The 16,174-nt window shown below is 42.2% G+C and overlaps 1 protein-coding gene across 29 annotated transcripts in view; it reads left to right on the top strand.

The window, feature by feature from the left end:
- LOC121709120 (protocadherin gamma-A4-like) overlaps window positions 1-16,174 on the top strand; it is a 162,830-nt gene that overhangs the window by 96,460 nt on the left and 50,196 nt on the right. For 4 of the 29 annotated variants that reach the window (XM_042092197.1, XM_042092196.1, XM_042092198.1 and 1 more), the window contains 3 exons: window positions 5,017-5,175; window positions 8,063-8,209; window positions 11,237-11,395. The exons of 18 other annotated variants lie outside the window; for them this stretch is intronic. In XM_042092197.1, coding sequence (XP_041948131.1) covers window positions 5,017-5,175; window positions 8,063-8,209; window positions 11,237-11,395 — 465 coding nt within the window. Of the gene's footprint in view, window positions 1-222; window positions 2,350-5,016; window positions 5,176-8,062; window positions 8,210-11,236; window positions 11,396-16,174 lie in introns of those variants that run through there. 7 more of the 29 variants (XM_042092199.1, XM_042092200.1, XM_042092241.1 and 4 more) reach the window with 4 other exon arrangements.

The raw sequence follows: 16,174 nt of genomic DNA, 5'->3' as shown, positions 1-16,174 counted from the left end.
AGTCTTCTCTGTTGTTTTTGCTATGTGAGGGCACAAGTTCGGTATTCCATTCCGGAGGAGATGGTGAAAGGTTCTCTTGTAGGAAATATCGCAGATGACTTGGGTATCGACATGAAAAGGCTTCGGAGCGGCCGAGCTCGTATCGTAGCGGGAGACAGCAGTCCTTATGTAGAGCTGAATACAGACAAAGGGACGCTGACGGTGAGTGAGAGAATAGACCGTGAGCTTCTTTGTAAGCACATATCTCCGTGTAGTTTCAGTTTCGAAATTATATTAGAGAATCCCATTCAGCTGTATGAGGTATTGATAGAAATTCTGGATGTCAATGACCATGCTCCGACATTTCCAAAAGACGAAATCAGCATTGAAATCATGGAGACTGCAATCCCTGGAGCTCGATTTCCACTAGACAGCGCTTATGATCCTGATGTCGGAGATAATAGCATTCAGGGTTATAGTCTAAAACCAACCGATAATTTCATACTGAAACACGAAACCCGCTCAGACGGAAATAAGTACATAGAAATGATGCTACAGTCCCCTGTAGACAGGGAAAAGACTGAAGAATTATCTCTGACACTAACTGCGAATGACGGTGGTAATCCATCCAAGTCTGGAGTGATGAAGATAAATATTAAGGTGATAGATGTCAATGATAATGCTCCCGTTTTCACCAAGAAGGTGTACAGGGCATCTGTTGCAGAAAATCCCCCTAAAGGAAGCCCCGTCATTACGCTTCATGCCACAGACGCCGATAAAGGTGTCAATGGTGAGGTGATATATGCATTTCGGCACGTATCAGAAAGCGAACGTGGGCTGTTTGAAATCGATGAGAAGTCAGGAGAGGTGACAGTAGCTGGGGATATTGATTACGAAAAAGCTAAGAAGTACGAGATAAACATAGAGGCCAAAGATAATGGCGGTTACACTGATTCGTGTGTTTTGATTATAGATATAGTTGATGTCAATGACAACCTTCCGGTGATATCATTAACATCCTTCTCGAATGTTGTCTCTGAAGATGCCCCCGTTGGCACAACTGTGGCTGTTATAAATGTTAAAGACTTAGATTCGGCTGAAAATGGACAGGTGAGGTGCAAAATAAACAGAAATATTCCTTTTAGCATCAAATCCTCTTTGAAGAACTATTACACTATACTGACGGAGGAGACGCTAGATAGGGAGCTGTTATCCGAATATAACATTACTATCACAGCCACAGATGAGGGATCGCCACCTCTTTCAACGAATAAAACCATTCAGTTGCGCATAGCTGACATAAATGACAATCGGCCTGTTTTTGAACAGACGAATTACCTTTCACATATCACGGAGAATAACTCACCAGGCATGTCTATATTTACAGTCAGAGCCACAGACGCAGATTGCTGTCAGAATTCACGTGTTTCTTACATATTAGATGAGACTCAGATTAACGGAGCACCGGCGTCATCTCTAGTCTCCATCAATGCTGAGACAGGAGTCATTTACGCAGTGCGCTCATTTGATTATGAGCAGCTTCGTCAATTTAGGATACATGTTAGAGCTCAGGACGGGGGATCGCCGCCATTATCTGGCAATGCCACTGTCCAGATTCGAATACAAGACCAGAATGATAATGCGCCTCAAGTGCTCTATCCAGTACAGACTGGTAGTTCTCTGGTGGCTGAAATGGTGCCTAGATCAGCAGATGTTGGCTATCTGGTCACTAAAGTAGTTGCTGTTGATGTGGACTCTGGACAGAATTCCTGGCTCTCATATAAACTGCCAAAAGCACTGGAGAGGCCATTGTTTGAAGTTGGGGTTCACAATGGAGAGATCAGAACTGTGCGTCAGGTGATTGATAAAGATGCTGTGAAACAGAAACTCACTGTTGTAGTGGAGGACAACGGACATCCCTCTCGCTCATCTACAGTCAATGTGAACCTTGCAGTGGCGGACAGCTTTCCTGAAGTTCTCTCCGAATTTACTGATTTTACGCACAAGGATTATAATGGAGATTTGACTTTTTATTTAGTTTTGGCTCTAGCCGTGGTTTCCTTTCTCTTCATCACGTGTTTAGTTGCCATAATCTCAGTGAAGATCTACAGGTGGAGACAATCGCGCGTCCTGTATCATTCCAATCTGCCAGTTATTCCATATTATCCATCTCATTACGCAGACACCACAGGAACTGGAACTTTGAAACAGGTGTACAATTATGAGGTGTGCATGACGACAGACTCCAGGAAAAGTGACCTGAAAGGTATTAGACCTGGTAGCCAAAGTGTCATTGGTTTTGATCCCAGCGGGACTCTGACACTTCCCCACGTTCAGAGGAGGGAGGACAGTGAAGAGTTTCCACCTCAGGTGAGATATCATTGAACACTTAAATCATCTGGGCTAAATGTAAAGCAATACGTATTAGCCTGCTACATTAATTATTCTCTATTGCATCAGTTTGTCTGTCGTCCTATTACGATGTGGTTTTAAATGTAATATCATTATATGAACATGTGTGCCAGTCGTGTTCCTGTAATCGATGGTCAACTGGAAGCTGCAATGTAACAAATAAACTCTAAGGGCCGCTGTTGAACAGCAATACACTATTTTGGACACTTGAATAGCAGTCACTCTCTATCCGGTACCTACCTCCATCTTCAGCCATATGAGCTTTGATTACAAAAGCGTTAGCACTATTTTGCTCTCATGTGCATTTGGGGTAGTATGCACATTTAGTTGCGTTTTCCTTCTAAACGTTTTTACTGTTTTCCCACAATCATGGGTGACGGATATTGTGTCGAGCTGAGAAGAGGCGGAATTAGGCTGTATTCGTGGCCACTGAAGCTCCTTGTTTTGTACATTGGTGTGGTTGGCATTAATGGACAAGTCCGCTATTCTATTCCAGAAGAACTTCCGAAAGGATCTGTTGTGGGAAATATTGTACAGGATTTGGGTCTGGATATCAAAAGATTGAAAACCGGCCGTGCACGGATTTTTACAGAGGACAGTCGTGAGTACGTAGCATTGAACAATGACCGAGGCACTCTCATCGTGAAAGAAAAGATTGACCGAGAGGAAATGTGTGGCCAAATAGCTCCATGCTCTTTACATTTTCAAATAATTCTCGAAAATCCAGTTGTACTGCATCGTATTGACGTCGAAATCTTAGATATTAATGACAACGCCCCATTATTTCCAGATACGTCTGTAAAACTAGACATAAGCGAGGGGGCTATCATAGGGACTCGCTTTCCTTTGGAAAACGCGGTAGACCGTGATGTTGGAATGAATTCCATTCAGTCATACTCTCTTTTACCTAGCGATCATTTTAAGATTAATCAGCATTCACACTCAGACGGTAGTAAATATCTGGAAATGGTTCTCCAAACTACACTTGATAGGGAAACTACAGAAGAGCATGTTTTGACGCTAACCGCTGTAGATGGAGGATCACCGAGCAGAACAGGGACAGTCAAAATACACATTGATGTACTAGATGTAAATGATAATGCACCTGTGTTTAATTCTCGTCTTTATAAAGCGTCTATACCAGAAGACTCCTCTAAAGGTACATTAGTTTTATCAGTTAGTGCCTCTGATGCAGATTCTGGAGTGAATGGAGAGGTTTCTTATTCATTCTCACATTCCACGGATAATATGGCGGATGTGTTTGAAATTGACAGTATTACTGGTGATATCAAGGTGATTGGAAATCTGGACTATGAAAGCAACAAACAGTATAAAATAAATGTGAAAGCAACTGATCAAGGACGTTTAACTGACACAGCTAAAGTGTTGATTGATATGTTGGACGTGAATGATAATGCCCCAATCATCACTGTTATGACATTTTCTGACCACATATCTGAAAATGCTCCCCCCAATACAGTGGTGGCAATGTTAAACGTTAAGGATTCAGACTCAGATAAAAATGGTGATGTTCGGCTTTATGTTGACAAAGACTTACCATTCAAAATTAAGTCTTCGTCTTCTAGTATTTTTAGTTTGGTCACTGATCAGAACCTGGATCGCGAAAGGGTCCCTCAATACAACATAACACTAACAGCAACTGACCAAGGATCTCCTTCATATTCGACGAATACAACTCTTATATTGAAAGTATCTGACGTTAATGACAATGCACCAGTCTTTGAGTCAACAAGTTACACTGCCTATGTCATGGAGAACAATTCACCGGGCCTGTCTGTGTTTTCTGTGGCGGCCGACGATAAAGACGCAGGTCACAATGCTCGAATATCCTATTATCTGGAGGAGGCCCAGATGAACAGTAATTTCATTTCGACATATGTCTCAATCAATTCAGAGAGCGGTGTCATCCACGCAGTGCGTGCTTTTGATTTTGAGCAAATTAAAGAATTACGCATTCAAGTCAAAGCGTTGGATGGAGGCTCCCCACCTCTCAGCAGCAATGCCACCGTAACTATTTTCATTACCGATCAGAATGACAACGGACCTCAGATTCTTTATCCCGTCCAGACCGGTGGGTCGGTTGTGGCTGAAATGGTGCCTCGTTCAGCAGATGTTGGTTATCTGGTCAGTAAAGTTGTGGCCGTTGATGTGGACTCTGGACAGAATGCCTGGCTCTCATATAAGATGCATAAAGCTGGAGACAGGCCGCTGTTTGAAGTTGGCGCACAGAATGGAGAGATCAGAACTGTGCGTCAGGTAACTGATAAAGATGCTGTGAAACAGAAACTCACTGTTGTAGTGGAGGACAACGGACAGCCCTCTCGCTCAGCTACAGTCTATGTGAACGTGGCAGTGGCCGACAGTTTTCCTGAAGTGCTTTCTGAATTCTCTGACTTTACGCATGAAAAGGATTACAATGACAAGTTGACTTTTTATTTAATCTTGGCTTTGATTGTGGTGTCCCTCCTTTTCATGTTTTCTGTTATTGCAATCATATCTGTCAAAATCTACAGATGGAGACAGAGGAAGTTGTATTATAAATCGGCCAATAATCTCCCCGTGATTCCATATTACCCAACAATGTACTCTGACGGAACTTTACAGCACGTGTACAACTACGAGGTTTGCGGGACCACTGATTCGAGGATGAGTGACGTAAAACGCATCAGACCGTACAGCCAAAACACGTTGGTGAGCCTGAGTCGGCCGGGGACCGTGCAGAGAGAAAAGATGCAACAGCAGGATGCAGATTTCTCCACAGAGGTGAGATGTTCAATCGTTTGGATAAAATTGGAATTTCAATCAATACATATAGGCCTAATAGATGTTTTTATAGATGTCACTAGATGTGGCATTAAAAACACCCCAACCAATCATAGCCTACAGTTACTGACACCAACAAACGTGTGCACACGTGCACGTCACTGTAGGCTACACAAGAGCATGCATCATTTGCTGATTATAGCAACAACAGGTTGACCGGGTTGATTTGCATATATAATGGTTTAACAGATTACCCACATTCTTTCATCTTTCATGATTAGATTCATTCTGTTTTTTCATTATTATTTACTCATTACAGACAGCTCTGTAAGAAAACGCATTTCCTATCATAACAATATACAAAATGACATTATATGATATATTGAAACCATTAGGCCTAGTTTAAATGTTGTAATTCGTTTTTTGAACCCTAAGTGCCGCTGTTGATTGCGTGTACTTGGCTACACTCCGTACCTCCCATCATCTATAAACAGTAAAAGAAGGTTTGGCCCAAATCACATTGCTTGCAGTTATCGCGTCAGCTATTTAAATGCTGTGGCAAAGCCTTTGGGTATTTTAATCTTTTATTGTTGAACGGAAGGAAAAAAATAGTCTCTTTGTTATTTTGATAGCTTATTTTCCTCGGACCAATATCACGATGAACAAGGGGTTCTGTTGTCAGAGATGGACATTATCGCTCTTGTGGTTGTTGGTATCTCTGTTGTTTTTTGCAATGGGACAAATCCGTTATTCGATACCTGAGGAAATGACCAAGGGATCCATTGTTGGAAATATTGCGAACGATCTTGGGATTGAACTGAAGCGACTTGTGTCCGGGAGAGCTCGAGTGTTCACCTCGGATGGCAGTGAGTACGTTGGGCTGGATAGAGAAAAGGGACAGCTAGTAGTAAAACAAAGAATGGACCGCGAGCAGCTATGTGGGGAGATAGCCGCTTGTAGTCTGAGTTTTGAAGTGGTACTTGAAAATCCCATGGAGCTTTTTAGTATTAACATTGATATACAGGATGTAAACGACAACAGTCCTGTTTTTCCTAAGAATGAAATTGACCAAGAAATCAGCGAATCCGCCCTACCCGGAGCGCGCTTCTCTTTGGGAGGCGCAATTGATTCCGACGTGGGGTTGAACACTTTGCAGAAATATGTTTTGAACCCCACAGACCATTTTGATTTGAATGTAAAGAGTAGTTCAGATGGTAGTAAAAATGTTGAAATGGTCCTCAAAACGCCCTTGGATAGAGAAAAGAAAGAACATCATTACCTTACCCTAACCGCTATCGATGGTGGAAACCCACAAAAATCTGGGACGGTAAAAATCCACATTTCTGTTCTTGATATTAATGACAATGCACCTATATTTAATCAAGCGGCATATAAAACCTCTGTCCTCGAGAATTCAGCAGTAGCGACGCTGGTGACGACAGTCACGGCAACTGACGCAGATGAAGGGTCAACTGCTATACAGTACCATTTTGAACATGCCCCAGCCAGCGTCATGGCTTTGTTTGCTATTGATGCGGAAACTGGGCAAATAAAGGTTGCTGGGCCCATTGATTATGAAAAATTCAAGCAATTTAAGATAAAAGTCATAGCTAAGGACAACGGCGGTTTAACAGACTCATGTGAAGTCATTATTGATGTCACTGATGTAAACGATAATATTCCGAAAATTACAGTCATGTCTTTTTCTAGCGCTTTACCTGAAAACGCAGCACTCGGAACAGTTGTAGCTATGATTAATGTCCAAGACCTTGACTCAGGGGATAATGGAAAAGTCACGTGTTCCATTGATCGCAATTCGCCATTCAAAATAGTGCCATCATTAGCAAGCTATTACAATCTAGTGACCGATTCAGCACTGGACAGAGAACACATGCCCGAATATAACATCACCGTGACCGCAGTAGACGGAGGCAACCCATCGCTTTCCAGTAGAGAGACGCTGAGTGTAAAGATATCAGACATCAATGACAATGCTCCGCAATTTGAACAGGAAAGGTATGATATACATGTACTTGAAAACAACTCCCCATCTTTGTCTATATTCTCTGTTAAAGCTAAGGACACCGATTGGGGCCCAAATGCACGAATATCGTATTTCCTCGATGAGGGAACTTTAAATGGGACACCCCTGGCATCATTTATTTCTATAAATACGGACACTGGTGTGATCTATGCCATGAAGCCTTTTGATTATGAACAGATCAAGTCTCTGAAAATAATAATCAAAGCACAGGATGGAGGTTCTCCCCCTCTGAGCACCAATGCAACACTGAACATCTTTGTGCAAGATCAGAATGATAACACACCACAAGTACTCTATCCAGTGCAGACCAGTGGGCATGTCGTGGCTGAAATGGTGCCACGTTCAGCAGATATTGGCTATCTGGTCACTAAAGTGGTGGCTGTTGATGTGGACTCTGGACAGAATGCCTGGCTCTCATATAAACTACAGAAACCTGCAGACAGGCCGCTGTTTGAAGTGGGCGCACAGAATGGAGAGATCAGAACTGTGCGTCAAGTGACTGATAAAGATGCTGTGAAACAGAAGCTCACTGTTGTAGTGGAGGACAACGGACAGCCTTCTCGCTCAGCTACAGTCAATGTGAACGTGGCAGTGGCGGACAGCTTTCCTGAAGTGCTTTCAGAATTCACAGACTTTACGCATGACAAGAACTACAATAATAGCTTGACTTTCTATTTAGTGTTAGCTCTGATTGTAGTTTCATTGCTTTTCATTTTCTCTGTCATTGCAATCATATCTGTTAAAATCTACAGATGGAGACAGAGAAAATTGTATTATAAATCGGCCAACAATCTCCCAGTTATCCCCTATTACCCCACAATGTGCTCTGATGGAACCTTGCAGCATGTGTATAACTACGAAGTTTGCGGAACTATGGATTCGAGGATGAGTGACGTGAAACCTAGACCATACAGTCAGAACACCCTGGTGAGCCTGAGTCGGCCAGGAACAGTGCAGAGACAAAAGCTGGATGCTGAACTCTCTTTAGAGGTGAGGATGTGTGAGAATTCACAAGTTTGAACTCGGCTTAAGCGAGTGTTTACTCTCAATTACCTTTGTAATGTTTATATTATGTTTACCTTCGACCTGACCTTCAAACAAATGTATCACTTAAGCAAATCCTTTGGCAAGATAGTTGTGTGCTGTTCATTCTGTATAATATCATAATACAGACCTATCTGAAATGTAAGTTACATTTCTTCAATTACAATAAAACATATGAATATCACCTATCGAATCACCTTTCGAATGGATTCATGTACACTATTCAAGTTTGTTGGCATAGGCCTACATCTATCTGTCTCTCTCCTGGTCTCTCCCTCTTGATAACTGCTCATTATAGCTTATAAACTGTTGCCAACATATGCTTGTAGTTTCTTTGTGAAATACATTGGTATGGATGTCTTTGATTTGTGCATTATATTCAGGGAACAGTATAAAAATGCTAGGTAAGCCATAGATACATTACCACCAGACAGGTTCACCTTGACACTGCAATATTATCTTCGGGCCCTAAGTGCCGCTGTTGATCGCATGTAGGTTTTTCTACCACGTACCTCCCATCCATGTAAAAGGAGTGTAGCTACAAAAACGAGATTTCTTTCAGAATGTGTTCTAGCAGTCGATATTCGGTGACCAGTAGGGTTTAATTATTGTTGTTAAGGCGTGTACTTTCTGGGTCCTGTTATGAAAGTATCATTTTAAGACATTTATTCGGATTGGTGTTCTTTGAATTGTTTATCTGACATTTTGTTAAAGCCAGTGGACGTCATAGACCACATCAAAATGGGAAAGCAATGCTGTTTTCAACGATGGCTTTTGTCACTTCTGCTGTTGGGCGCCTTCCAATTTCAGTTCGTGATGGGACAAATCCGATATTCTATACCTGAGGAAATGGCGAAGGGTTCTATTGTCGGGAATATAGCGAACGACCTTGGAGTAGAACTGAAGCGGCTTGTGTCCGGGAGGGCTCGAGTGTTCACCTCGGATGGCAGTGAGTACGTTGGACTGGATAGAGAGAAGGGGCAGCTTGTTGTAAAGCAAAGAATGGACCGCGAGCAGTTATGTGGGGAGGTAGCCGCTTGTAGTTTGAGTTTTGACGTAATTCTAGAAAACCCCATGGAGTTGTATCGTGTAACCGTTGATGTAGTGGATATAAATGACAATAGCCCTGTATTCCCAGGGAATGAAATCGATCACGAAATCATCGAATCCACCCTACCCGGAGCGCGTTTCTCTTTAGAAAGCGCGATTGATCCAGATGTGGGCATAAATAGCTTACAAAAGTATGTTCTACACCCCACAGATCATTTCAGCCTGAATGCGCAGAGCAACGCACATGGTAGTAAAAAAGTTGAAATGGTTCTTAAAACACCTTTAGACAGAGAAAAAACGGAGAATCATTACCTCACCCTCACCGCTTTTGATGGTGGCAATCCACAACGGTCTGGGACTGTAAAAATCCACATTCGTGTTCTAGACGCGAATGATAATGCACCTATATTTACTCAGCTAGCATACAAAGCCTCGGTCCTTGAAAATGCATCGATAGGTACATTGGTAACAACGGTTACAGCAACGGACGCTGACGAGGAGTTAAGCGCTAATATCCAGTATTATTTTGAGCATGTCACGGCTAGTGTCAAGACTTTATTTAGTATTGACACAGTAACTGGTGAGGTAAAGGTAGCAGGATCAATAGACTACGAGAAATACAAACAATTCCAGATAAACGTGATGGCTAAAGACAACGGCGGTTTAAAAGCCTCATGTGAAATCATAATTGATGTTACTGATGTAAATGATAATGTTCCAAAAATAACCGTCATGTCATTTTCCAGTGCTTTGCCGGAAAACGCAGCACATGGAACTGTTGTAGCAATGATTAATGTCCAGGATCTAGATGCAGATGAAAACGGAAAAGTAACATGCTCAATCCCTCGGACATCTCCATTCAAAATAGTCTCATCGTTACCAAATTATTACAACCTAGTAACAGATTCAGCACTGGACAGAGAACAGACCCCCGAGTATAATATAACCATAACTGCCGTAGACGGAGGTAACCCGTCGCTATCCAGTGAAGAGACACTATGTATAAAGATATCAGACGTCAATGACAATGCACCAGAATTTGAGCAGGAAACCTATAATGCCTTGGTACTTGAAAACAACTCCCCATCTTTGTCTATATTCTCGGTAAAAGCTAAAGATGCTGATTGGGGCCCAAATGCAAGAATATCTTATTTCCTCGATGATGGGAGTTTAAATGGGACACCCCTGGCATCATTTATTTCCATAAATACAGACACTGGTGTGATCTACGCCATGAAGCCTTTTGATTATGAACAGATCAAGTCTCTGAAAATAAAAATCAAAGCACAAGATGGAGGTTCTCCCCCTCTGAGCACCAATGCAACACTGAACATCTTTGTGCAAGATCAGAATGATAACACACCACAAGTACTCTATCCAGTACAGACCAGTGGCTCTGTGGTGGCTGAAATGGTGCCACGATCAGCTGATATTGGCTATCTGGTCACCAAAGTGGTGGCTGTTGATGTGGACTCTGGACAGAATGCCTGGCTCTCATATAAACTACAGAAACCTGCAGACAGGCCGCTGTTTGAAGTGGGCGCACAGAATGGAGAGATCAGAACTGTGCGTCAAGTGACTGATAAAGATGCTGTGAAACAGAAGCTCACTGTTGTAGTGGAGGACAACGGACAGCCCTCTCGCTCAGCTACAGTCAATGTGAACGTGGCAGTAGCGGACAGCTTTCCTGAAATACTCTCAGAATTCACAGACTTTACACACGACAAGGATTACAATGATAACCTGACTTTTTACTTAATCATAGCCCTGATTGTAGTGTCATTCCTCTTCATTTTCTCTGTCATTGCAATCATAACAGTTAAAATCTACAGATGGAGACAGAGAAAGTTGTATTATAAATCAGCTAATAACCTCCCAGTTATCCCCTATTACCCCACAATGTGCTCTGATGGAACAATGCAGCATGTCTACAATTATGAGTTTTGCGGGACCACTGATTCGAGGAGGAGTGACGTGAAACCTATGAGACCATACAGTCAGAACACCCTGGTGAGCCTGAGTCGGCCGGGAACAGTACTGAGAGAAAAGAAAGAACCGCTGGATTCTGAACTCTCTTTAGAGGTGAGGAAGAGTCAGCATACTTGTCTGATTTAGACTTGAACCACAGGTCTCTTGGAATTGCATTCTTAATGTGAGGACTATGTTACCTTTTATAATAGTTAGCATTCGGGCCTACAGGATCAAAATTGTCTTTGATCTTTGTGGGAATACAGAATATGAGTGTATTTAGTGGACCACTGGAATTTCACCAGACATGTTTAGCTACTCGGTTTCCATTGTAAGTAGGCCTGAATCACCTGAGATACACTCAAAAGCCAGTGAACAGGACTAGGACCTAGTCTCAATCTACTGCAGCCATGATGACTAGTAAGATGATGTCCAGTCCAGACCATTTGAACAGATTCATATTTACAAATGAACACAGTCATCTAAACCTCCTCAGTACTTTCAATATAAGTGGTCATCCCTCCTTTCAGATACCCCACACTAGCATTCTCTTCAAATACTGAGAGAGATCAGTTATTATGTTACTGTTGTCTCTTGTCAGTGTGCAAATTGAATAGTTCTGTTTGGCATTTCTTAACACAGCTTGGTAAAACACTATTGGTTTATGAGATAACAGTGACCGCATACACTATCCTTTGTAAGTCCATTATGCCTTCATTTATTATAAATCACACATAAGAAGCATATTCTTACTGTTCTTTTTGTTGTTTGTGTGAGATACTGGCTTTTCAACAGGCTCTTATGTTCTGTAGGATAACTGTGGGTGAGCTGAGATGCTACTCAGAATATGCCTCAAAGTCTTTGTACTGAAATACATTTGACATAAATATGATCAAACTCCCAGGCAGTGTAAAATGTATTCCAATCAAATACAAACATATTTATGGTTCAAGTTACTATAATAACATCTCATAGCTCCTGACTCGTATCATGATTAGTATGTGGACAGGGGATTACTTCCGAAGCAACTCATCTAAAGCCTCATTTTGCACTCCTCTCCCTTTCTTCCCTTCCCTTTACTATCTCTCATTCCCGTTCCTTCCTTGTTCCCCTTCTTTCTCTCTCCCCCTCCCTCCCCCTCTCCCCAGCCTAAGCACACTGACCCACATTCAGTCGTCTCTCTCTCTCTCTCACACACACACACACACACACACACAGCTCTAATATTCTAACTGTACTGTAGGGATGCTCTGTTCTCCTCTCATTTCTCCCTTACTGCATTTCACATTGCTCTCAGTCATGCAGTCATGCAGCGTTTTCTCTTCCTGCTCCTTGTTTGGGTTTCTTATTGAATAACCACTGAAGCCATGCAAAAAGGGAGTCGGTGGCTATTACTGTGCATGAGTCACGCTCTTGTACTGGGCTTGCTTTACGTCCCATTGACGTCGCAGTCAGAAGCGAGTTGTGTAACACTGGAACTGTGAAAAACAGTGTCATGTACTGTATTCCAGCAGGGCAGAATCCATAGCGGTGTAGTAATAGTAGAGAGGAAGGACAGCCATCACTATTCCATGTACTGAAGAGCATGATAAGGCTAATACTAATGGCTAACTGTGTGCAGGATGTAGAACATGCAAATATCACATTGCTTTGGTGCCCAAGTACCCAACTCTTAGTGTAGCTGCAAGTGCTTCCCTTTGTTTGTGTGATGGAATTGAAATTGCTGTGAATTGTGTGAATTTTAGATTGTGTTTGGCCAGTGGATGAGCTGCTCACTCATACATACATAACTGGACTTCAGTGCAGATGTGTACACCCTCAGCCCACTCATGTCCACATGCAGGAGAAGTCTGCAGTGTTGTGCTGTGCTGTGTAGTCCTTGCCTCGTGTGCAGATCTCCCCGCTGCATTCCCTTCCTACAGCCGCCGCAGAGACTAGCAGCAAGGTCAATCCTGGTTGTCACGGCAACAGTCGGTGCTGCAGAAAGGAGGAGAGAATCAGAGATGAGAAGCTGAGCTGAACACCAGCTTGTGCTTATTATTGAGTTTGTAGGGATAGACAACCCACACCATGCAATCGTTTGAAGTCCTGTCATGCTGTTATGCGGTGGTACTGTGGCAATCACTAGTATACTGTGATGTATTTTGTTACATTTACAACCTCACTTCCAGTTAGTTTGCTTGAGAATTATTCCCTATATTTAAAATACCACGTCATGGACCCTTCTCATATCTAATCCCTTCACCCTTGAACTGTATCCCATATTATGTCACTAAAGGTGCATAGCACATTATGCATTATGCATATGTGTGACATAACAGCTGTGAGGAGGGCGTCGACCAGTAGTCGTGATAGCGCTGCTATTTCATGTTTCTGTAGCCCAGGCATCCCATACCGGTCTGTTTAAGTTGTAACATTTCATCTGAATACTGTGCACAGATGTATAGAGGTGTGACTTCATGATGTACGGTACACGAGACAGACTGGCCTAGAAAAGGCTGAGGATGTTTCTGCATTGCACTATGTATAACAGATGTGAAGCACCTCATAGAAGTGGCTCTCATGTCTTTCTTACAACACCACAGAGCTGCTCTGTTATTGAGTAGCTTAAGTGAGAAGGCAAGTGAGTGCTAATTTGCACTCCGATACTCCTATGTGTCTTTATTTAATTTAAACACTCTCCTCATAGTATACAATTCAATTTAGTCAGCCACACAAACGTCTACAGTGCACCTCACATTTGTAACCAGCTCATCATGTGGAGACATATCAGGGAGTGCACTTTATCAGGTACATCGGGGAGTGCACTATATCAGGTACATCAGGGAGTTCACTATATCAGGTACATCGGGGAGTGCACTATATCAGGTACATCAGTGAGTTCACTATATCAGGTACATCAGTGAGTTCACTATATCAGGTACATCGGGGAGTGCACTATATCAGGTACATCAGGGAGTTCACTATATTAGGGAGTTCACTATATCAGGTACATCAGGGAGTGCACTATATCAGGTACATCGGGGAGTGCACTATATCAGGTACATCAGGGAGTGCACTATCACAAAGATACAACTATTGGCACAGCTATGGATATGGCAGCCTGGTTTTTTAGTGTGGTATTCAGTGTTCAGTGGCTGTATATACTCTTGTATATATGGTTTGATACACGCTGCATTTGATCAAGTGTTGACATGGCAAAATCAGAGCTAGCTGTACACTTGGACATTTGGGTTAAAGATGTCACTTTGAACACATAATTATTTCCTTTAACCCTTCAGCAGAGTTTCTGAACATTCTAACAGAAGTTTCTATTCCGCAAAAATATATGGTTCTAAAAATTCATGTTGAATTCAATGAACCCAGATATTCCCTTTAGAACGTTAAATTTCCAACATTCCCGTCACACCATAAAGGTTAAAGCTGACAGACATCTTAGTTTTTGGTGGATCCAGTGAATGACAAAGCTGAGCCTTGTGAAATCTTTGTCATCAGCTATTGTATTGTTTGGAATAGATGGTCTGCTTATCTATTGGATATATAATGTAGTGACTACACAGACTAGCAGTTGTTTTCATGATCACATTGAGTGCATGTTATATAGTTTGGTGTGCATAGTATCTAAGCGCTAAGTCTCCCATAGGTCTAAGTTTTAACACTCACTCACACAAACCTCCAACGTACTAACACCCAAATGAATGCACAGCTATATCAACTTAACCAAGCAGAGCTAAGGCAAGCGTCCGTTTGCATCACATTACAAAAGAAGGAATAGAAAAACAAGTAGGAGTGAACATGGTCAGGCTAAGTGGCATGCAGAGGGTTTGGGTTGGTTAATTTAGCAACAGAACACCTTTGAGGTTTTTCTTGGGATATATCCACCAACATTCCTTGTGAGTTAAGTTAAGTTACGTTATTTGTCTTGAAGGAAATTTGTCCTCTGAATTTAACCAATCCGGTGGTACACACTAGACACACACTAGGAGCAGTCAGCTCACCAGAAGCACACATACACACCCGGAGCAGTGGGCAGACCTTCATCCAGGGTTGGGTGCCTTGCTCAAGGGCACATCATCTGTGGATGTGGGATATTGCTGTTCACTCCCCCACCTACATTTTTCCTACCAGTTAGGGATCAAACTGGCCACGTAATGTCAGTAAGCGTCCAGCAATCCCACAAATATTTTACTGAGAGGCCGCTTACAGGAAAAGTTACTAGGGGGTGAACAATTCAAGGGCAGAATGCACATCATGTCAGGCTGCGCTGAGCACTGTGTGGGCTACTGTCACAGAAGGACACAGGCCTGGGAGAAGAAACCCTCAAGGTCTCAGTCGTCTACTGAATGAAATGGCACATGGTCTCAGGGCTGGGCTGTAAAGCAAGAGGGTAGTTTATTTCATCCAGATGAACAGCTGTGATGAGCAGTGCAGAAATGCTTGTTTCATGTTCTGTGTTGTTTCATTGCCAGTTTGCTAACTATTTGGACGGATCAGCTATGAGCTTTAGTTATGAGCTCTATTGTTTACATCAATGAGTTAGGCTAATCACTTTGTCCTGTAATGTTTGTTTGCTAAAAAGGTCACACTGGCTTGTGGACGTTTTTTATTGATGTTTTTCATTTTACAGTTTTTTCTGATTGCTTAAGCACATTTTTTGTAACCATGTCTTTTTTTGCAAAACTTGCAAAAAAGCTAGCACACCTTGCTTAACTCTTCACACTTTTGTAAAAATGGTGTTTTCGTATCAAACAGTAAACACAAGCCATCACAATAGTAAGCACACAATGTGCCAACTACACACTGATGGTATGAATAATCATACAGGGATCCCAATTCAAGTATTAGTGTTTATTTACACACATAAAAACAAACACAAGTGTGTTTTTCCAAGTC

The sequence above is a fragment of the Alosa sapidissima genome, chromosome 5 (genome assembly GCF_018492685.1).
Source record: "Alosa sapidissima isolate fAloSap1 chromosome 5, fAloSap1.pri, whole genome shotgun sequence".
Classification (NCBI taxonomy): Eukaryota; Metazoa; Chordata; class Actinopteri; order Clupeiformes; family Clupeidae; genus Alosa; species Alosa sapidissima.
The sequence above is the reverse complement of the archived record's forward strand: the minus strand, read 5'-3'. Positions and strand labels throughout refer to the sequence as shown.